General features: G+C 43.3%; 1 protein-coding gene across 1 annotated transcript in view; it reads left to right on the forward strand.

Moving 5' to 3' along the window:
- DAPK2 (death associated protein kinase 2) overlaps positions 1-23,021 on the forward strand; it is a 250,690-nt gene extending 227,669 nt beyond the window's left edge. The window contains exons 10-12 of the mRNA XM_030188175.1: positions 2,104-2,193; positions 2,293-2,376; positions 22,025-23,021. Coding sequence (XP_030044035.1) covers positions 2,104-2,193; positions 2,293-2,376; positions 22,025-22,102 — 252 coding nt within the window. The 3' untranslated portion in view covers positions 22,103-23,021. The remainder of the gene's footprint in view (positions 1-2,103; positions 2,194-2,292; positions 2,377-22,024) is intronic.
- The last annotated feature ends 1,034 nt before the right edge of the window (positions 23,022-24,055 follow it).

Here is a 24,055-nt window from a genome sequence, read left to right on the forward strand (position 1 = left end):
AGCTCAGTTCATCAAGGCATAAAATGGGAAAGAAACCATTTGATAAATTAGGCCCTTCAGCACTTTAACTTTGGAACTATAACTGAGTGGGAATGGGATTAGCAGGAAAACCTGGGGGTGCTCTTTTCAAACACTGTTTGTTCTTCATGACCATTGTTCTACAGGATTAGCAAGCAGCATTAATGGATGGAAAGCTGGAGGTATTTGGCCCATAGGAAGATTTGTTCTTCCTGTAAGAAATATAAATAAATACATATATATATTTTTTTTTTGAGAGGGAGGGAGGCTGGCCTGATGGGTATTCAGCTCTGCTTCGTGGAGATTTATTCCTATGTATGTGTAACTGGGTTCTGTGTTACATCTCTGTGGGCCTTTATCCTGCCAGCAGCCAGGTGGGCTCTTGTACTACGAACAAAAGTACAGCTTCACTAACCAGCCAACATCAAAGAGCCAGGTCTTACTCTCTTAACCCTGACTTTTAAATGTCTGAGCATGCTCAGATCACCCAGCCATATGAATTGAAAACTGATTGGTTAAGGAGCCATTCATGGCCGGTTAAATGGTTTTAAATATCTGGCAGTAGAAGTTGAGCCCAAGTCTCCCAGTGGCGTAGCCACAGGTGGGCCCTGGCCCACCCAGGACCGCAGCAGCACAGCTGTGATGTGGCTGGCAGGGATACCCAAGCCCTGCCAGCTGAAGACTCATGGCATCTCTCCCTTCCCTCCCCTCCCCTGCAGGCAATTGGGTCTTTCTATTCCATATCCCCAATACCCCTCCCCCGGTACATTTTAAAGCCATTATTTTTTAATTTATTTTTGTTACATTTGTACCCCGCGCTTTCCCACTCATGGCAGGCTCAATGCGGTTTACATGGGGCAATGGAGGGTTAAATGACTTGCCCAGAGTCACAAGGAGCTGCCTGTGCCTGAAGTGGGAATCAAACTCAGTTCCTCAGTTCCCCAGGACCAAAGTCCACCACCCTAACTACTAGGCCACTCCTCCATTAGTTCTTCACTGGCAGCAAGCTGTGACCAGGGCCGGCGTTTGGGGGTGGCAAACAGGGTAGTTTCTCTGCCTGGGCCTGAAGCTGAAGGAGGCATAGCTTAAAGGAGGGCACTGGGGCCCCCTTTTCAGTTTCTGCCCAGGGCTTCTGCTTATCTATCACCAGCCCTGACAATGACTCATACCCACTGCTCACACCAGCTTCCCTCTGACAAACTTTCTGTTTCCGCATAGGTGGGACCAGGTCAGAGAGAGGTTCAGGTTGGCACGAGCAGCAGGTAGGAGTCGCAGCTCACTGCCAGAGACGAAATGAAGGCTTTAAAAGGTACTGGGGGTTAGGGGGTGGAGTTCAGAAACATGATCAGGGAGGGAGAGATGCCGGGCAGGGGGCAGGGTTGTCATGCCCACCCAAAATTGGGCATTTGGCTATGCCCCTACTCTCATGTGGCAGTATAGTGAACAAACAAAATCGCACTTCATTTCAGTGCTGTGTGGGAGACAAGCTTCTCACACTAAACCTTGCTATGTTAAGGAAGGCAAATCTGCAGGCATTTTACAGGCAGCAGGCCACAGGAAGGAGCCGTTTTTAGGAGCCCTTTTACTAAGGTGTGCTAGAATCTGGGCTTAGCGCATCTTATCATGGAATTTTCCTATACACTAAGCCCAGATTCAACATGGCACTTTTTAAGCCATTTTAAAATCTTTTCTATTTCAGGTTGCGTGCTAATGTTAACATGGGAGCACTTACTGTCTCCTATTTAGGAGGCTGTAAGAGCGCCCGCATCAACTCCACATCAGCCAACACACGGTAATCTGAATGTGCTAGCTGGTTAACGCTCCCGTGTTCATTCTCCAATCATGACGCCCCCTCAAAAAATATTTTTTTTAAAAATATGTAGCATACGTGTTAGTGCGCACTAACAGGAAAATACATTTTCATGCGCTTTGCAGTAGCCTGTTTTACATGTATTAAGTGCAAATTGGAGCTTAACGCCCTTTAGTGAACTTTCTACTTCATGTTGTAAGAAATGTGTTTATAATTGTCAATATTCTGGTTCAAATGGTGCAGAAGAACTGAACATGGAGTCTCTTGTCTTGCAGCCGGTGGACAAGCAGCAAGCCTTGGTCCGGAGACTATCGGTTGTCAACTTGGAAAACTTCAAAAAGCAATATGCCAGGAGGAGATGGAAGGTAAGGTGCAGGCTCGGTATGAAAATTGTAGCAGGAATTCTATGTATTCCTGGATCACTTCATTCCACCCTTATAACTGACTTCCCATCTGTATTGCAGCTCTCTTTCAGTATTGTTGCACTGTGTAACCACTTGAGTCGCTCAGTGAAGAAAAAGATATTTATGAAGCAGGATGAAAGTGGGGTAAGTACACTGAAAAAAGTATTTAATACATGATATTAAAAGCTCTGGAGAAAATTATCACGGAGGCTAATGTGGCTACACCCAGTCATCCTATGTTTTTCTTGTAATGGAGTTTTCTCATCTGTTGTCTCAAAGATGGAAAATAATATTCTGCTGGCTGGAGTGCAGCATCTCTCCATCCCTTCTTCCATCTGAAGTCACCCTAGAGCTCCACTTCTGTGTGGACGGCCAATGCTAGTCTTTGGGGGGGGGGGGGGTTCCCACTGCATGCTGGGACTTTTAGTTCTGTTGTGTTTCAGAAGTTACTAGTCAATGCATATAGTGCAAAGAAAAAAAACAGTGACTCCACTAGGACATTTATTTATTTATACATGGAGTTGTACAGTCAGCCTGTTTCTACTGTACCATTCATTCTAGGATGAAATAGAAAACTAGAAGAAAAACATTTTTTTTCAGGTCTGCAAATTTTTTTCTTCATTAAAATGCCATATTATTTGCTGCCGTACTGCTGGGTGCTGCTTTACCTTTCAATTATAACATGTGCACTAAAAGCACTAACATTTAACAAAGAATGTTGCTTTTCAGCTACTTAAGAACATAAGAATGGCCATACTTAGTCAGACCAATGGTCCATCTAGCCGACTATCCCACAATCCCAGATTCCAGGGACAAGCAGTGGCTTCCCTATGCCTATCTGAATAACAGACTTTGGACTTTTCCTCCAGGAACTTTTAACCCAGATATGCTAACTGATGTTACCACATCCTCTGGCAACCAGTTCCAGAGTTTAAACTATTCTTTGAGTGAAAAAATGTTTCCTCCTAGTCGTTTTAACAGAAGTACCATGTAACTTCCTTGAGTGTCCCCTAGTCAAAGTGCAGGGTCTGAGCCATGAGCTGAGCACGATGAAATAAACTATAAACCATCCCTTCTTGGCCTTTTAGCTGAAATGAAGAACATAGGCAATAAGGGGGGGAGATTAAGGCCCTGCCACCTGCTACCACTGGTGATCAGTTATAGCCATTGACAAAGCAGGTACATAAGTACATAAGTAATGCCACACTGGGAAAAGACCAAGGGTCCATCGAGCCTAGCATCCTGTCCACAACAGTGGCCAATCCAGGCCAAGGGCACCTGGCAAGCTTCCCAAACGTACAAACATTCTATACATGTTTTTTCTGGAATTGTGGATTTTTCCAAAATCCATTTAGTAGTGGTTTATGGACTTGTCTTTTAGGAAACCGTCTACCCCCTTTTTAAACTCTGCCAAGCTAACCGCCTTCACCACGTTCTCTGGCAACGAATTCCAGAGTTTAATTATGCATTGGGTGAAGAAAGATTTTCTCCCATTTGTTTTAAATTTACCACACTGTAGTTTCGTCACATGCCCCCTAGTCCTAGTATTTTTGGAAAGCATGAACTGAAAAAAAAACCAAGAAAGATAGTGAGACCCAGCAGAGGCATTTCTTCTTAATTCTGTCACTTAATCTTTGCCTATTGTTTGTTTTTCACCTCATTAGCTTCTGTAGGATGGGTCTGAAAATAGGTCATTGGTGTTATCAGTAAATAATGCTGTCATTTGATCTCTCTATTAAAGGCAGGCCCTATTCTTTTTTCTTGCTTCTTCCTTGAAATTATGGACTGCGTACAGTGTTCCCTTCCCTGGGAGCCCGGGAGCTCTTGTTTGTACACACAATTCAGTATGGAAACTACCTGAAAGCAGAGAAAGTGGTTAAAGAACTTTGTGGGACCTACAAACCAAGAGTATTACTTTTTAAAAGTAATGGATTTTTTTGAGGATATTTTTGAAGTAGGTTTCTTTTCACAAATAAGTGGTTTGCCTATGTCACATTCCAAGGAGTTGTGCTTCTGCTGCAGAGTGAAATCGAGGCTTCGTCAACACACTGACACTTGTACAGACTTACCTCGCACTGTCAGAGAACACTTGTGGCAAAGCTGATCAGACTGAAGCTGATTACTCAGAGTGATGGATTTCATATATTTAAACAGACTGATGTCACTGTATAAACTTTTTTTGGGGGGGGGGATGGGTTGAGGGAGCAGGATCTACAGTAGGGGAATACAGTCTTATGATTCCTTCTAGACAGGAATTCATTCCCCAACCATCTTACATAAGTACATAAATATTGTCACACTGGGACAGACCAAAGGTCCATCAAGCCCAGCATTCTGTTTCCAACAGTGGCCAATCCAGGTCACAAATACCTGGCAAGATCCCGAAACACTTCAATACATTTTATGCTGCTTATTCCAGAAATAAGCAGTGGATTTTCCCCAAGTCAATTTAATAATGGTCTATGAACTTTTCCTTTAGGAAGCCGGTCAGACCTTTTTTAAACCCCGCTAAGCTAACCACTTTTACCACATTCTCTGGCAACAAATTCCAGAGTTTAATTGCACGTTGAGTGAAGAAACGTTTTCTCCGATTCGTATTAAATTTACTACTTTGTAGCTTCAATGCATTCCCCCTAGTCCTAGTATTTTTTGAAAGAGTAAATGAACGATTCATGTCTACCGATTCCACTTCACTTATTATTTTATAGACCTCTATCATATCTCCCCTCAGCCGTCTTTTCTCCAAGCTGAAGAGCCCTAGATGCTTCAGCCTTTCTTCATAGGGAAGTCGTCCCATTCCCTTTATCATTTTCTCTGTACCTTTTCTAATTCCACTATCCTGCTTATAATCGAAAGAGAAAAACGCCTATATTGTGACCCAAATCGGGAGATAGACGTTTATCTCACAAAAACGAATAAAGCGGTATAATTGAAAGCCGAATTTGGACGTTTTCAACTGCACTCCGTCGCGGATGCGGACAAAGTTGATGGGGGCGTGTCGAAGGCGTGGTGAAGGCGGAACTGGGGCGTGGTTATCTGCCGATCAGAGATGGGCGCCTTTCGCCGATAATGGAAAAAAAATATGCGCTTTTAGCGAGAATTTAGGGCACTTTTCCTGGACCCTGTTTTTCCACGAATAAGGCCCCAAAAAGTGCCCTAAATGACCAGATGACCACTGGAGGGAATCGGGGATGACCTCCCCTGACTCCCCCAGTGGTCACAAACCCCCTCCCACCACAAAATATGCCGTTTCACAACTGTTTATTTTTACCCTCAAATGTCATACCCACCTCCCTGGCAGCAGTATGCAGGTCACTGGAGCAGTTATTAGGGGGTGCAGTGGACTTCAGGCAGGTGGACCCAGGCCCATCCCCCCCCAACTGTTACACTTGTGCTGGTAAATGGGAGCCCTCCAACCCGCCCCACAAACCCACTGTACCCACATGTAGGTGCCCCCCTTCACCCCTTAGGGCTATAGTAATGGTGTAGACTTGTGGGCAGTGGGTTTTGAGGGGGATTTGGGGGGCTCAACACCCAAGGGAAGGGTGCTATGCACCTGGGAGCTGTTTTACCTTTTTTTTTTTTTTTTTTGTAAAAGTGCCCCCTAGGGTGCCTGGTTGGTGTCCTGGCATGTGACGGGGACCAGTGCACTACGAATCCTGGCCCCTCCCACGAATAAATGTCTTGGAGTTATTCGTTTTTGAGCTGAGCGCTTTCGGTTTCCATTATCGCTGAAAAACAAAAACGCCCAGCTCAAAAAAAGATAAACGTCCATGTTTTTCGGAAATACGGTTCGGTCCGCCCCTTCACAGACCCATTCTCGGAGATAAACGCCCATGGAGATAGACGTTTCCGTTCGATTATGCCCCTTCATATCTTTTTTGAGATGCAGCGACCAGAATTGAACACAACATTCGAGGTGCGGTCACACCATGGACTGATAACAAGGCATTATAACGTCCTCACTTTTTTTTCCATTCCTTTCCTAATAATACCCAACATTCTATTTGCTTTCTTAGCCGTCGCCGTACACTGAGCAGAGGGTTTCAACGTATCATCAACAACGACGCCGAGATCCTTTTCTTGGTCGGTGACTCCTAACGTAGAACTTTGCATTACGTAGCTATAGTTCAGATTCCTCTTTCCCAAATGCATCACTTTGCACTTGCTCACATTAAATGTCATCTGCCATTTAGACACTGTCAGTCTCCCACTTTCGTGAAGTCCTCTTGTAATTTTTCACAAACTTCTCGCAATTTAACAACTTTGAATAACTTTCCTGCTTATTTTCGAAAGGAGAAAAACGCCCATGTTTGGGAGATGGGTGTCCGTTTCCCGTGGGCGGCCAAATCGGTATAATCGAAAGCCGATTTTGGTCGTCTTCAACTGCACTCCGTCGTGGGAATGAATAAAGTTGACGGGGGATTGTCGGAGGCATGGTGAAGGCGGGACTGGGGCATGGTTATCGGCCGAGCAGAGATGGGCGCGCTCAGCTAATAATGGAAAAAAGAAAGGCGTTTTTAGCAAGAATTTAGGACACTTTTTTGGACCCTTTTTTCTCACGAACAGGTCCCAAAAAAGTGGCCTAAATGACCAGATGACCACTGGAGGGAATCGGGAATCACCTCCCCTGACTCCCCCAGTGGTCACTAACCCCCTCCCACCAAAAAAAACCCACTTGCAAAAACCTTATTTCTCAGCCTCTAAGCCACCCTCAAATTCCATACCCACCTCCATGACAGCAGAATCCTCACAGCCTTTCCCTGGGTCAGATGTGGCTCTCGGGTGCACTGCAGGGTCACATCAGCATTGCATTGTGGTGGGTGTAGGGTATTGGGCTCCGTGATTTCACTAGCTTGTGTTACAGTCTCACGATGTTGGTAGTTAGTAGGCTCTTCTCCCATGGTGCTTTTCCCCCTGCCTACTGGGTCAGAGTGTGCCCTGTTTTGTTTCCGGTAGTCCACGAGGTAGTGGCCATTTTTGTAAGTCCGTTTTAGATCCCTTTCGTGTGTTAGCCACGTTACAGAACTTAGCTCTTACCTTGAATGTTGCTGAAATAGGGCATTGTACACCATTCTGCCAGCTCTGAGCTACTGCTAATCTTAGTACCAGGGAGACTCGTTGCCAGTGGGGCACAAGCTCTGATCTGCAGTTAACTGTGAGTAAACGCGGTTATTGAAATAAAGGACGTTTTCAGCGAGATTAGTCTTACGGTGTGAACTGCTGTGCCAAGGTTATACAGCAGCAACAAGTCCTGTCCCTGGAGCAGTTTTAGTGGGTAATGCAGTGCACTTCAGGTAGGCGGACCCAGGCCCATCCCCCCCTACCTGTACCACTTGTGGTGGTAAATGGGAGCCCTCTAACCCCTCCCCAAAACCCACTGTACCCACATGTAGGTGCCTCCCTTCACTATTAAGTGCTATGGTAATGGTGTTGAGTTGTGGGGAGTTGGTTTTGGGGGGGATTTGGGGGTCTCAGTACCCAAGGTAAAGGAGCTATGCACCTGGGAGGTAATTTAATGTTTTTTCCTATTTTTTAAAAGTGCCCCCTAGGGTGCCCGGTTGGTGTCCTGGCATGTGAGGGGGACCAGTGCACTACGAATCCTGGCCCCTCCCACGACCCAAAGCCTTGGATTTGGTCGTTTTTGAACTGGGACGCTTTGGTTTTGATTATCGTTGAAAAACGAAAACGCCCAGCTCAAACAAACGCCCACATCTCAAAAACGCCCACATCCAATGCATTTGCCTGGCACAAACCGTATTTTCAAAACTAAAGATAAGCGTCCATCTTTTTCGAAAATACGATTCGGCCCACCCCTTCATGGACCCATTCTCGGAGATGGACGTTCTTCCACATGGGCGTTTGCGTTCGATTATGCCCCTCCACGTGTCGTCAGCAAATTTAATTACCTCACAAGTTACTCCCATCTCTAGGTCATTTATAAATATGTTGAAAAGCAGCAGTTTCAGCACAGACCCCTGGGGAGCCCCACTAACTACCCTTCTCCATTGAGAACACTGACCGTTTAACCCTACTCTCTGTTTTCTATCTTTTAACCAGTTTTTAATCCACAATAGAACGCTACCTCCTATCCCATGACTCTCCAAGTTCCTCTGGAGTCTTTCATGAGGTACTTTGTCAAACGCCTTCTGAAAATCCAGATACACAATATCTGGTCCCACCTATGCGGAAACAGAAAGTTGCGTCAAAGGACAGGCTCAGAGCTGGTGTGAGCAGCGAGTATGAGCCTATGCGTATGGCAAAAAATTGAAGGCTTTAAAAGGTACCATAGCCCTTATGGGTGAAGGGGGGCACCTACATGTGGGTAGAGTAGGTTTTGGGGGGGGGGTTTGGAGAGCTTAACATTTACCACCACAAGTGTAACAGGTAGTGGGGGGATGGACCTGGGTCTGCCTGCCTGAAGTGCACTGCACCCATTAAAAACTGCTCCAGGGACCTGCATACTGCTGTCAGGGAGCTGGGTAGGACATTTGAGGCTGGCATACAGGCTGGTTAAAAAAAGGTTTTGATTTGTATTTTTTAGTGTGGAAGGGGGTTGGTGACCACTGGGGGAGCACAGGGAGGTCATCCCCCATTCCCTCCAGTGGTTATCTGATCAGTTGGGGCACCTTTTTGAGGCTTGGTTGTGAAAATAATAGGACCAAGTAAACCCAGTGAAATACTGCTTAACACCGCTTTTTTTTCCATTATCCGCGAAAGCCGGCCATCTGGGCCCATGCCCGCCTTCACTACGCCGCCGACGCACCCCCTTGAACTTTCGCCGGCGAGACGACGGGAAAGCGGCTATGCTGTCAAAAAAGCCGCTTTCAATTATACTGATTTCGCCGCTTTTGAGAGATCGCCAGCCATCTCCCGATTTATGTCGGGAAATGGCCTGCGATCACTTTCGAAAATAAGCCTGATAGTGGATGAGAGGAGAGGTGAATGTCTAACAGAACAAAAGTCACCTTAAGGCAATAAAGGAGGCCTTTACAACTGCAGAAACTTGATTGTCAAACCTCAATTTACGGTCAACAGTGTAACTTAAGATCTTAACAGAGTCCATGAGCATAACTGAGCACATTGGTCTTAATGCCTTGACAGTGATTCAGAATGCCTGTGACATGGTGGGGCTTAACTTCAAATATTTGGAAGCAGTCCACTGAGACACTACATCCAGGCAAGAAGCCAAAGATCTGGGATAAGGGGATCTATATACACAGTAAGCTGTAAATCATCGGTGTAATAGTACCCTCTTACTCCATGATCTTGAACTAACTGTGCTCGGGGGTCTTAGGAACAGATTAAAAAGTGTGGGATCCAACAAAGATTCCCATGGCACCCCACTTTTATTAGCTTTAATCCCAGAGAGATAACATCACACCTACTATTTGAGGGGATTTGAATCTACTACTACTACTACTACTTAGCATTTCTATAGCGCTGCCAGGGTTACGCAGCGCTGTACAAGTTTAAACATGGGGAAGGACAGTCCCTGCTCAAGAAAGCTTACAATCTAAAGGTACAGTTCCTGTGATCAGCATTTGATGGAGCAATTCCAGTTAGCAAAGAATCTCTCAAATGATATCAGGATGACTTTTGGTGTGAATAATATTCAAAGATAACCTTTTGTAATGGAAAAGTAAGGAGAACTGAAAATCTCTATGACAAAGAAGACATAAAAGAGTTTGAGCAGGAAGGTGTATTTAAATATGTAGAAGAAACTGCAACAGTCGAGCACACATTACCGAGAGAAAAGATCAGCAAAGAATAATACAGAAGACAAACTAATAATGAAAAGTGCTTTAGTACCATGAAATAAGATACAATGCTATCGATCAGCTTACAATTCCTGTGCTCTCAAACAGGTTTGGAATCAGAGGGACACCATAAAGTACATAAGTACACATCACTGCAGATGGAGGCAGATTGGATGCGTCCTTTGCATTTTAACTATGTCTTACAGGCCGAAGCTTCGGATTTGCCTACTTATATACGTAGAAGTATTTTGATAAAATCGATGCGGCTGATATGGGGAGAGATAGCGAGGCTCTGGTCCTTTGATGCACATGTTAGTAGACTTTTGCCCATAAGAGGAAACGGAGCCTTTAAACCAGGGCTAGAGAATAAGCGTATCAGGGGTTGGGGGGATAAAGGGCTTCATATGGTAGATGATTTTGTGGACAGGGAGGGGCGCCTTAAATCCATGGCCTCCTTGAACCTAGACCATAATACATGGGCAGAGATATGCCTTTAAACAGGTTTCCCACTACATTCACACGTTGCCTACACACCTGTTGGAAGTTGATGTGGCCTCCAAATTCAATGAACTATATGAAACGCCAACAACAGATCCAGCTTCTATTTCAATGATACACAAAAGGCTGCTAGTAAGTCGACCAAAAAAGAACCTTGAAAAGTTGGCCAGAAAGTGGACAGCAGACATACAGAAACAAATTAGTATCAGCTTATTGCTGAGTAGTATGAGGCAAATAAAAGAAAAAGTTAGTAGTGCGGAACTGAGGGAGTGCCAGGGACGTAGTATATACAGGGCGTACACCTCACTGTCGAGATTATATCACATGGGCAGGGCGGATTCGCCTACTTGTTGCAGGTGTGGGGCGCCCTACTATACTTATTATCATGCAATGTGGGCTTGCCCAGAGATATCCAAATACTGGGAGCAAATAGCGAAGTTCTTAGGGGACGTCCTGGGGCGGAGGGTGACATTAACGCCGGAGACGGCCCTTCTGGGGGTCGACCTACTGAAGGGAAACAGTACTGTCTACTATAATCTGCTAATTTATAAAGCGTGTGTAGTGGGGAAGAAAGGCATTTTAGTTAACTGGACACAGTTAGAAGCACCATCGTTTTGGCAATGGTGCAATAGGTGGCACCCGCTGTTACTATTGGAGTTGAGAGATTCCTACTACAAACCCAAAACACAACGTAAATTCTACCTGACCTGGGAACAGTATATTAATATTCTGGCCCCTAGGGCCCGAAGTTCCATTTTAAATCGACTAAGCCTGGACTCAGCAAAGATAGCTAAGAGACTTGGTTAATACAGTAATCAATTTCCATGGGTTATTGGAGACATGTTGCTGCCTGGAATGGGGTAGAGAAAGGGAGGGGCGGTATGGGGGGGGGAGGGGGGAGAACTTTAGAGGGGTAAGGCGGGGTAGGGTGGGAAGATGGGGGCAGGGGGAGGTAGGATGGGAGTTACTGAGGGGAAAAATGTGACGATCAATGTTTTTGTCATGATTATCGGTCATTTATCTGTTCATGTTGTGTTCTGTATATGACTTACGAGTATTGTATTGTTTATACTGAGTCATTAATAAAACTGTTAAAAAGTAAAAAAAAAAAAAAAGTACATAAGTATTGCCATACTGGGACAGACCAAAGGTCCATCAAGCCCAGCATCCTGCTTCCAACAGTGGCCAATCCAGGTCACAAATACCTGGCAAGATCCCCCAAAAGTACAAAACATTTTATGATGCTTATTCCAGAAATAAGCAGTGGATTTTCCCCAAGTCCATTTTAATAATGGTCTATGGACTTTTCCTTTAGGAAGCCGTCCAAACCTTTTTAAAACCCCGCTAAGCTACCCACCTTTAGCACATTCTCTGGCAACGAATTCCAGGGTTTAATTACACATTCAGTGAAGAAAAATTTCTTCGATTCGTTTTAAATTTACTACTTTGTACCTTCATTGAATGCCCCCTAGTCCTAGTATTTTTGGAAAGAGTAAATAGACACTTCATGTCTACCCTTTCCACTCCACTCATTATTTTATAGACCTTTAGCTTATCTCCCCTCAGACGTCTTTTCTCCAAGCTGAAGAGCCTTAGCCGCTTTAGCCTTTCCTCATAGGGAAGTTGTCCCATCCCCTTTATCATTTTTGTCGCCCTTCTCTGCACCTTTTCTAATTCCACTATATCTTTTTTTAAATGTGGTGACCAGAATTGAACACAGTATTTGAGATGCAGGCGCACCATGGAGCGATACAAAGGCATAATATTGCCCTCATTTTTATTTTCCATTCCTTTCCTAATAATACCTATCATCCTATTTGCTTTCTTAGCCACCATAGCACACTGAGCAGAAGGTTTCAACGTATCATCAATGATGACACGTAGATCCCTTTCTTGGTCGGTGACTCCTAATGTAGAACCTTGCATTACTAGCTATAATTTGGTCTTTAAACATTAGATGTAAGTACAAGAAAACTCCACGGTGCCCATTAAGTAATGTATAACAACCAGTGTATGCTACAGTTGTACATCTCAAGAGATGAAAGTGGTATGGATCTTATAGAAATACAGTACCCATATCTTGTGACTCTGGGCAAGTCACTTAATCCTCCATTGCCCAAGGTACAAATAAGTACCTGTATATGTAAGCCACATTGAGCCTGCCATGAGTGGGAAAGCGCGGGTTACAAAGGTAACTAAAATAAAATAAATATAAAAATAGTATCATAGGCTTCCTGGCTTGCGTAGCAGTGACAGACCCAAATACTCAAGTGCTGAAGTTTGAAAGCAAATGACCAATTTGGCATCATCTTTAAACATGGATATGCATCTACCAAATAGAATGAATGCAGCAGAATTTGCCATCACACGAAGGAATAGAAGCAATGGAATGTGTACAATGAGATTTTTTTTAAAAGAATTTTAGAGCTGCAAATGAGGGGGAAGAACTGGCTAAAGCACAAATTCAGTGGGGAATACATCGAGTTACTTCTGGAAGTACAAGATCAAAACCTGAACCAGGAATGCCTAAGAAAAGGGAAATGGGACTTGATGTTCTGCCTTTCTAAAGTTTTTTGCAACTACATTCAAAGCAGTTTACATATATTCAGGTACTTATTTTGTACCAGGGGCAATGGAGGGTTAAGTGACTTGGCCAGAGTCACAAGGAGCTGCAATGGGAATCGAACTCAGTTCCCCAGGATCAAAGTCCACTGCACTAACCACTAGTGGTTAGGAGAGGTGAATTTAAACCTAAAGATGAGAGACTGATAAATGCAGCACAGGACAGTAAACAACAGACAAGATGGTTCATAGCCAACATATTTTTAAAAAAACAGAACAGACAAATGTAAATTCTGTAGCACTAAACTAGAAATAGTCATACATTACATCACATACACAGAAGAGCGTAATAAGGGTTTGCAACCCTGATAGAACTGTGGAAAACAAAGAAGTTCTGCTCACTTAGAATATTCCCATTCCCACTGATAAAAAGCTTAGGATAAAAAGTGTCATAGGTGCCCCTGGCCAGATATTTTCTGTACTTCAGCTGCTTGATGGTCAACTGGCGAAGCTCAGCAGCCTGCTCCTGAGGGAGAGAGTCCATGAGACTAACGCGTACTGTGTAGCAAAGACTTCAAGTAAATGCTCATATAGAGCTAGTAGGACTGGATGCTGGCAATAAGCATCGAGGCCTGATAAACATTCCTCCCAAATGATCCCATGCCACCAGTCTGATTGAAAAGAATTACCAGGTACACACCATATGTTACCTGGATATGTTTCTTCTTATGAACTCTAGGAGGAATCTCTCATGGACACAATGCGAGTGTTGAGATATGCACAAGCAGTAAACTTGAGCAATTAAGATAATTTCCAAGATACCCCAGTGAAGGAAAGAGATTCATCCTGTCCTGAAATAGGTAAAGCTTACCCATTTGGAGATGTTGCACTAAATGAGATCCATACACAAGATGACAAGAAAATCACTTTTTAATAGATCTTCATTTTCTCTGTAATTGGTGGCTTGTCACAGACCTTGAGAACTCACTTCTCAGCCCTCTTATGAGTTTGTCAAAGGTATATGCACTTGCAGTCAGACATTACAGATAGGTGCAGAATAAAGTTAGAGCAGGGCAGGTCTTAGCATTTGCAGGGCCCTGTGCAGACCAGTTTGGTGGCCCTGCCCCACCTAGCCCTGCCTCGTGTTGACAAGATGTGGGTTGTTGTTTTTTTTTTTTAATTTATGCAATTTTTAATACATTCCAAAGCAAAGCTTTGTCAAGAAACATACACAATATAACGTCAGTAGTAATAAACTTAATTAAGGGATATCCCCCATAGGAAACTATTATTAAATCATAGTCCTCGAGGTACAGGGAGACTGATTTAAACCTTACAAGAGGATAAGGATATTAAACAAAAAGAAAATATATTTTTTAGAGACAAGAAAAGTGTCGGATTTGTTACAGCTTAAGTAAATTAAAGTCCGTCGTGGAGACCTATGGAGGCTTGGGTAACCTTGCATTTAAAAACGAACGAAGTTATAAAGAATCAAAGAAATTATATCTTATTTTCAAAATAAACTACGCATTTGCAGGGAAATCTAAGCTGAAATTTAGCCCCCAATTGTGTTGTCTCATGTCTCATCGTCAAGATTTTTTTCCTCCGCTCCTCTGTAGATCTAGATACATCCGGAAATATTTGAATTCTTTCCCCCATAAATACCACAGAGAAAATTTGTCTTAAATATTATCTCAAAATAGCTTCTTTATCCATGAAGAAGACAAAAGATATCAGCAGAGTAGATCTAAATTCAACCTCTTCTTGTGATTGCTCAAGTAAAGCCGATACATTCAATGTTTCCACTGTACTTTCCATGGGTATATTATCTTTCACCTTGGTGTTTCGAACAGGCAACAAATAAAGTTTTTGTATTGGGGGAAAGTTAGCCTCAGAATAATTAAACACTTCCTTCAGAAATTTATGAAACAAATCTCTCAATGGGGTATATTTAACATAGGGAAAATTCAAAAACCTCAAGTTCAAATTTCTAACCCCATTCTCCAAATTCTCAATCTTCCTATGCACCAGGTCTGCATTTTGGAGCAGCTTATTTTCTTGTTCTTTTAATTGAGACAATGAGGCCTCACATTGTTTCAAATTTTTTGCTTGGGAAGTCATTTCAGTCTGAAGAGAGTCTATCCTCAAAGCATTTGCATTTGAACTAGAGACAAAAGTAAGACAAATCTTATGCAACGATTCCATCGCCCCCCACAAAGACTCCAACATCACCTTTGCTGGCTTCTCCAAGGGTAGAAGTTGCAGTGCTGGTTCGAGTCGTTTTTCCGCCATCTTCTGGGCAGCATGAGCTTCTACCAGGTTATTACCCACACTACTGCTAGTCTTGGGTGTGGATGTTTGGCTCGGTTCTTCGCGGGAAATTCCCGCCTGGGGTAGCGCAGTGCCGGAGGAGTTCTCCTTCCCCGACTCTTCAGCTTCAATACCAAGCTGTTGGGCGGGACTTCCTCCCGTGTCGTTTCCTGCCTCACAAGGCAAACGCGGACTTCGTGGGCTGAGTGATATCTCACTCTCCTGACCGAGGCTTCTCTCCGCCTCGGTCTGCGGAACGCCCGCTGGTGTAACAGGGACTGTAAAGACTGTAATCGGAGGTTGCCGTCGAGTAAAGTCTGTGGGGGGTAAGGAGAAACCTCCTCGCACTTTTCCTTTCCTTTTAGGCATAGTTTTAAGGAAAATAACGGAACTAAGTAAAGATATCTCCGGAGACCGAAACTCCACTTCCTAGCCCGACGCCATCTTGGATCAGTCTCCGACAAGATGTGTTTAAAAAAAAATTTATTTCAAGTAAAGACAAATCAAGCAAAACTTGTACAGAAAAACTAATTCAAATATGCACAATGCTATCATAGGAAACCTTTGGGTTTAAAAAGCAAAACTATGTGCATGTAAGGATTAGATAAATGAACTCTGATCTTGCCAGGTACTTGTGACCTGGATTGGCCACTGTTAGAAACAGGATGCTTGATGGACCTTCAGACTGTCCCAGTATGGCAGTACTTACAGTATGTACTTATGAATTAAAACAAATCGCCTTAATATGTAATACTTGGTAGCAATAATGAAACAGTGATTGAATATTCACATAGCAAGCAACCTGAGCTAACAGATTTATTTTCCACTGAACATAATTAACTTTGTATGAACTTGGCTGCTAATAGTGTGCTGAACTGGACAATGTTGGCACATTTAGACTGACTCTGAACAGTTCTGCACGAAGAAAACCCTTCCCTCATTAATCAATACCTTCTCTGTGAAATAGTAGTAATAAAAAAAAGCAAGTGCATTTTTATAATACACCACTGCATTCCGCAAAGCAAAAGGAGCAAGTTCCCACATGCCATCTTTTTTTCTTTGATGTAGGCACAGGAAAAAAAAATTTTAATGCTCCCAGGTTTCAACCTAATTCATGTTTAATATGAGATAAAATGTCATAAATAAGTAAATAAATAGATTTATTTAGAAGATAGGACCCGAAGTGGTGAACTGGATTAGGAACTGGTTGACGGACAGACACCAGAGGGTGGCGGTGAATGGAATTCGCTCAGAGGAGGGAAAGGTGAGTAGTGGAGTGCCTCAGGGATTGGTGCTGGGGCAGATCCTGTTCAATATCTTTGTGAGTGACATTGCCGAAGAGTTAGAAGGTAAAGTTTGCCTATTTGCGGATGATACTAAGATCTGTAACAGAGTGGACACCTGGGAGGGAGTGGAAAACATGAAAAAGGATCTGAGGAAGCTAGAAGAATGGTCTAAGGTTTGGCAATTAAAATTCAATGCGAAGAAATGCAAAGTGATGCACTTAGGGAATAGAAATCCACGGGAGACGTATGTGTTAGGCGGGGAGAGTCTGATAGGTACGGACGGGGAGAGGGATCTTGGGGTGATAGTATCTGAGGATTTGAAGGCAAAGAAACAGTGTGACAAGGCGATGGCCGTAGCTAGAAGGTTGTTAGGCTGTATAGAGAGAGGTGTGACCAACAGAAGAAAGGGGGTGTTGATGCCCCTGCGTAAGTCGTTGGTGAGGCCCCACCTGGAGTATTGTGTTCAGTTTTGGAGGCTGTATCTTGCTAAGGATGTAAAAAGAATTAAAGCGGTGCAAAGAAAAGCTATGAGAATGGTATGGGATTTGTGTTACAAGATGTATGAGGAGAGACTTGCTGAACTAAACATGTATACTCTGAAGGAAAGGAGAAACAGGGGTGATATGATACAGACATTCAAATATTTGAAAGGTATTAATCCGCAAACGAACCTTTTCCGGAGATGGGAAGGTGGTAGAACGAGAGGACATGAAATGAGATTGAAGGGGGGCAGACTCAAGAAAAATGTCAGGAAGCATTTTTTCACAGAGAGAGTAGTGGATGCTTGGAATGCCCTTCCGCGGGAGGTGGTGGAAATGAAAACGGTAAGGGAATTCAAACATGCGTGGGATAAGCATAAAGGAATCCTGTGCAGAAGGAATGGATCCTCAGGAGCTTAGTTGAGAGCGGGAGGCGGGGCTGGTGGTTGGGAGGCGGGGATAGTGCTGGGCAGACGTATACGGTCTGTGCCAGAGCCGGTGGTGGGAGGCAGGAATAGTGCTGGGCAGACTTATATGGTCTGTGCCAGAGCCGGTGGTGGGAGGCAAGGCTGGTGGTTGGGAGGCGAGGATAGTGCTGGGCAGACTTATACAGTCTGTGCCAGAGCCGGTGGTTGGGAGGCAGGGCTGGTGGTTGGGAGGCGGGGATAGTGCTAGGCAGACTTATACAGCCTGTGCCCTGAAGAGCACAGGTACAAATCAAAGTAGGGTATACACAAAAAGTAGCACATATGAGTTGTCTTGTTGGGCAGACTGGATGGATCATGCAGGTCTTTTTTCTGCCGTCATCTACTATGATTGAAACTCTGAATGTTGAGCACCTGATTCTCTTAACATGATGTCTGTTTAGTGGCCCTTTACCAGGAGAAAAAAAAAATCTCTGCATGAATATAACAGTACTAGGGTGTCCCTTTAACCAGCCCCTCCAAATGACACACTGATTACAATTTATAACAAATTACTACTCTGCTTATTAAACTTCCTCTATGTACAAACCGTATACACAAGCTAGCATGTTTGTAAATCTGAGATTAAGTACAAGTTACACCAACAATAAAGGCAGACAATGTGGATGCAGCAGCTCATAGGTTTGCTTGCTTGTTTTGAGTGCACAGGGATCCGGCTGCATGAGGAAGGTGAAACAGATATTACCTTGGGGTTTTTTGTTTTTTTTTAGAGTATCCTCCCCTCCCATCCACCCACATATATATTCCAGACCTCCTCCCTGCTCCTCCAAGTCGCAGGGTGTCATCCCAGCACATACCTGAAGCCACCTTAGTGGTCTAGTGGATTCTTTGGGGTAAGAAAGATCCCCAGTCTTTCCTGCCCACTACCGCTGACCTCTTGCTGCTGCATCTTCTTTAAAATTGCTGCAGAGGCTTCCAGTGATGACCTTGCAAGACTTCAGAGGAAGTTTCGCAAGGCTGCCGCTGGAAGTCTCGGCAGCTATTTTTAAAAAGCGATGTGGCAGCAACAGGGTCAGAGGCAGCGGGCAGGAAAGACTGCCCCGAAGAATCCACTAGACAACCAGGGTGGCTTCAGGTATGTGCCGAGAGGACACCCTCTGGCTCGTCGGAGGAGAGGCAAAGCCATCAGATCGCTGTGCATTCCAGGAGATGGCAATAGCAGGGAGCAGCCACTGCAAAGCCCCTGGAAGCGCGAGGCCCTATGCTGTCGCCCCTGCCTAAGACTGCCCCAAGATAAAGGACAGCTGCGTGTATGACAGACTAAAGCCCCAGAGTTGCAGTGAATATTCATAGTATCTTAAAGGTGGTTTTTCCTGCATCTGTGCAGGGTCATGTTTTGGTACTGTATATCCATGGGAAAGAGGTAGGTCACAGTGCCCTTCTCTTTGATTGAGTAGATCATAAAGATGCTTTTATAGCCAAGGCATTGTTTTGAAAATCATTATCTTGAGCAGGTGATACCTTCTGCTTAAGTCTCATAATCTCACCTTTTGCTTGTACACAACCATGAAAAATACTTTACCAGACTTTGGTTCTCATTTTCAAAGCACATAGAATTACAAAGTTTGAAAATGAGCTTCTTTACTAGTTAAAATTGATGTGTGGTTTACATGAGAGACGCAGACAAGCCCTTAGTCACAATGCTATACCATGTCCTGGATCAATGGCTGTAAATTCAGTATCGTAAGCAAAACTGTTTATTCAAGGTTGTTCAAGGATGAGTAATATTGGATAAATAAGACAGGATGAAGAGTCCTTAATAAAAGGGCCTTAAGTAGTGTTCTTAAGACAGAGCACTTGATGACGGAAGAGCAGAATACTTCAGAATACATGCCCTGCCATTACCTGAAATGGAGGAAGGAGGAGCACTTGGAGGCACAGTTATCAATGTAGGCTACCACTAAGATGTGTTATTTTTCCACATTTATTTTGTGCAGTAAGACCTACCTACTAATAACTGGGGTTAACAGTAAAATAACACATCTCCATGGTGGTCTATGTTGATAATTTCTTCACTCCAGCGAGCCAGACTCAGTAGCAGGAACTTTATCCACAGTTCCACAACAGCTTATAAGCAGCAAACAAAAAACAGACATTCTTGCACAGTCCAATAGATAATTAGCATCTTTACTAACAGTACCTCCTTCAGTTACATACTAATCCTCTAATTCTATTAATTGCATGCATATGTACAGAATAGTACCACTTATTGGCCCTTGATTGGTGCTTAATTGGTGATAACTATCAATACTTGACCTTAACTAGCATTAATTGACACTAATTTGCCATTATGCGCGAGTTATGACCCTGTTCTAGAAAGTGTGTGTTAATTGTCAAGTGTGTAACTGCACAAAGGACGTTGATGTGGGAAGGCCACAGGCATTCCAACTAGAGGAGTAGCCTAGTGGTTAAGGCAGTGAACTTTGATCTTCGATAACTTGGTTTGATTCCCACTGCTGCTCCTTGTGGCTCTGGTCAAGTCACTTAACCCTCCGTTACCTCAGGTACAAATAAGCCATCCAACCCTTTTTTTTTTTTAAACCCCGCTAAGCTAACTGCTTTTAATGCATTCTCTGGCAACAAATTCCAGAGTTTAATTGCACGTTGAATGAGGAAATATTTTCTCCAATTCATGATAAATTTACTACTTTGTAGTTTCATCGAATGCCCCCTAGTCCTAGTATTTTTGGAAAGAGGAAACAGATGCTTCACGTCTACCCTTTCCACTCCACTCATTATTTTATAGACCTCTATCATATCTCCCTTCAGCCATCTTTTCTCCAAGCTGAAAAGCCCTAGCCGCATTAGCCTTTCCTCATAGGGAAGTCATCCCATCCCCTTTATCATTTTCGTCATCCTTCTCTGTACCTTTTCTAATTCCACTCTATCTTTTTTGAGGTACGTTGACCAGAATTGCACACAGTATTCGAGGTGCGGTCGCTTAGAGCATAAAATTTAGGCATCGTAACCTTAGATGACCTCTCTTGCTTTGACACCTAAGTAGCCACCCTCAGCAGAAAACAGCTGTGGATTCAGACTACAGTAACTGAGGGACTAGGGGTTTACGTTTCCTTTGCTGGAAAAACTTGAGCTCAGCAGACCTCTCAGCCCCAGATGCTGTATGTGTATACTAAAGCCATCCTCAGCACTTAATAAAACAATAAATATAGATATGTCATTATTAATCATGTCTGATTGCTGGATTTAGCTCATACCCTTTTTTTAGGGAAGCTCAAATAAGTTGCAGTTAGGTATTTCTCCGTCCCAGAGGGTTCACAATTTATTTTTGTTACATTTGTACTCTGTGCTTTCCCACTCATGGCAGGCTCAATGCAGCGGGCAATGGAGGGTTAAGTGATTTGCCCAGAGTCACAAGGAGCTGCCTGTGCTGGGAATTGAACTCAGTTCCTCAGGACCAAAGTCCACCACCCTAACCACTAGGCCACGCCTCCACAAGCTGTTTCTGGGCTAAAGGAGGGTTAAGTGACTTACCCAACATCACAAGGATCATCAGTAGGATTTGAACCCTGGTTTCCCAGTTTTATATCTTGCAGGCCTAAGCCACTCTGGCTATTCCTCCACACAGTCAATCACTTTTCATTTGTATAGCACATCCCAAAAGGAGAGGCAGCACTGCCCAGAGACCCAGAGAGGTAATTTTCTAAGCCACGTTTAGGCAGAACTCTATATTTTAGCTGCAGAAAATGGTGCTTATAAAGTTGTGCAATGTAATAAAAGAAACAGAACCCAGAGACAATGCTAATTATACAGAACTTTAATCAAATAATAAATAAGCATAAAAATACTTAAAATGAGCTCAGTATGGCTTTGTTTCACTTGTATACTGCATCAAGGGTATTGTTTACAAAATAACTGAAAAAGAACCATAAAACATCCAGATCATTGAGCACAAGATGTGCGATAATGGTACTGTGTGTAGGTTTTAGCTGATAGTGAAGAATTTGAGACTGCAGAAAACAATTCATGAGTCTTTTCATTTGGATGCTTGCTCTGATATCCTGTTATGTATGTGTTTCTAAAGCTCCAGGTCCTGGTTAATTCCACTGTATCTCTGGGCTCATATTCAGGCTTTAGTTAAAGAAATCAGAGGGGTAAAACAAAACCAGAGAGAGAGAGAAGGTGTTTGGGTCTAATATTCTTAGCGCGAAATGCCATGTTGAAGACATTTGCTGAAGAAGTGGTAAGATGCAAACTCTACCCCACTGTAGTCATTTCATTTTGTTCTGAGAAGAGATTTATTTCTCATTTTCAAAAAAAGCAAAGGTAGACGGTTATGTGACTGCCCAGAATGGCCCTAATTTGTGAGTGCCCAGAAAAATGTCTTTCGGAATCAGACACCTCTTTGGCAGATTTGCTTAACGACTTCTGAACACATGTTCATTCTATTCTAGAGAACCTGTGAAAGTGACACCGAGGAAGACATTGCAAAGAGGAAACTGATCCATTCGAGGAGGAGGAGCAGCACTTAAGGGTGTCCTTGCACCCATTTCTGTAAAGTAGCAACCCAGTGGAGGCAGTGATAACAGAATCCTGTTCACTGGCAGTGTGTGTCTAGTGCAGGCACTCACTCCCCTGCGTAATGGAAGAGCTGGGATTCTCCAGGAGTCATTGCCTGCCCTACAGGATCACTGACACACCAGGAATCTTTTTATTTGTAAAGCCTTATTCATTTGCATTAGAATACTTTACCATGCAGTTGAATGCATATATTTAAGATATTGTGGGTTTACTGACATTGTTCCTTGCAATTTGACATTAAGCAAATCTTGACCCGTACACCAGAGTAAGCATGCCATAGCATTCCTACGTCAGCGTTTTTGGTTACAAAAATTAATATTTATTACTCTGTTGACATAATTTTTCAGTGTTTTTTAAAAGAATTTTTAACTTTTGTAAATTGTTCAGTTGTTTAAGCTGTATTGATATTTCAAAATACGTGGCCGTGACACAGATCACATTATCAAAAAGCCACAGGGGCAGCTACCTTTAAGACTGCACCGTCATTTCATTGACAGTATAAAATGAGTATTCATGTATATTTTGCTGGGAGACGTAAAAAAAGGAAGTGAGGACAATCCAAGGAGGATACCAGAAAAGTCTTTATTTGAAATACTAAAAACCGACCTGACACGGCCATGTTTCAGCCCTAAGGCCTGCCTCATGTTGTGAACTGATAATATTAACCTTATCAGCTGACAACACGACATTTTTTACAAGAGAGGAGACGAACAAAGTTTTGATTAACAACACTTCTGTGCATATTCTCTTCAGTGTATATCTTTACACTGCAACACCAGAGATTGATCAAGACCCCTGAGCCTTAGGGCTGAAACATGGCTGTGTCGGGTCGGTTTTTAGTATTTCAAATAAACATTTTTCTGGTATCCTCCTTGGATTGTCCTCACTTCCTTTTTTTACGTCTCACGGTTTCGTGAGGTTCTTTTCACCTCCTTTTTTTTGTTTATTTTGCTGGGAGATCATGAGCTCTTGGACTGGCATACAGGGCTGACACTACCGTGATACTGCTCGGCAAGAAACAGTGCCAAAAGTGCCAGTTTGTGGATGAGATATATGACTCAGTTTGTGTCTGCTCTGCAAAGAGCAGAGCTCTAATGAAAAGAATACAGATGCTCAAGAACCGGGGCCATGTCCCACCATTTTCATGCAGTTTTCTGTTGCATTGGTACATGAAAACAGTACTCTTCTCACCTTCTTTGCTCCTCGATTTCCTCTCTTCTCTTTTGAGGTATATTGAAATAGTAGTAGTTTGATTGACCAGCTGGGTGTGTACATAGTTTTGGGGTTCTTCCATCACTATAACTAGGTAGTGACAAAGGGGACATTCTGAGCTATCAAGGAGAGTCATCAGCATTAAACATGGTCTCCAAAAGGAGATTTATTCTTTGAGATTCTAACTGTAAATAAAATGTATGTAGTAATGTAGCAAATAACTGCAGATAAAGACCTATACAGTCCGTCCAGTCTGCACAAGAAGACAGCAAGAGACACACCCGCTACTCCATGCAGGTTATACTCCTTCATGATTGAACATTGGCATAACAAAGAGGGCAGTCAGCAATTCATCACCATGCCAACCACTTATAGGCAGTATATATGATTAAACTAACAATTTGAAGCAAAAACGGGGGGGGGGGGGGGTCCACACCTTCCACAGAAAGAACAAGCGCAGCACACAGGGGTGGAAGCGAGACCAAGTCCAAATGACCAGCTCAGAAAGGAAGTAAGCGCGTCAAACCAAGTTTGTTAGGACCCAACATGGTCTGTGTTTCGGCAACTAGCCTTCCTCAGGGGTCTAAAAGCATAAAATTAAACATTAAAATCAAACATTAAAAAGTTTAAACATGAAAACAAAGATTTAAAGTATAAGATATAATGGTAGTGATGACACACACAACTATACT

The sequence above is a fragment of the Microcaecilia unicolor genome, chromosome 1, assembly GCF_901765095.1.
Source record: "Microcaecilia unicolor chromosome 1, aMicUni1.1, whole genome shotgun sequence".
NCBI classification, from domain to species: Eukaryota; Metazoa; Chordata; class Amphibia; order Gymnophiona; family Siphonopidae; genus Microcaecilia; species Microcaecilia unicolor.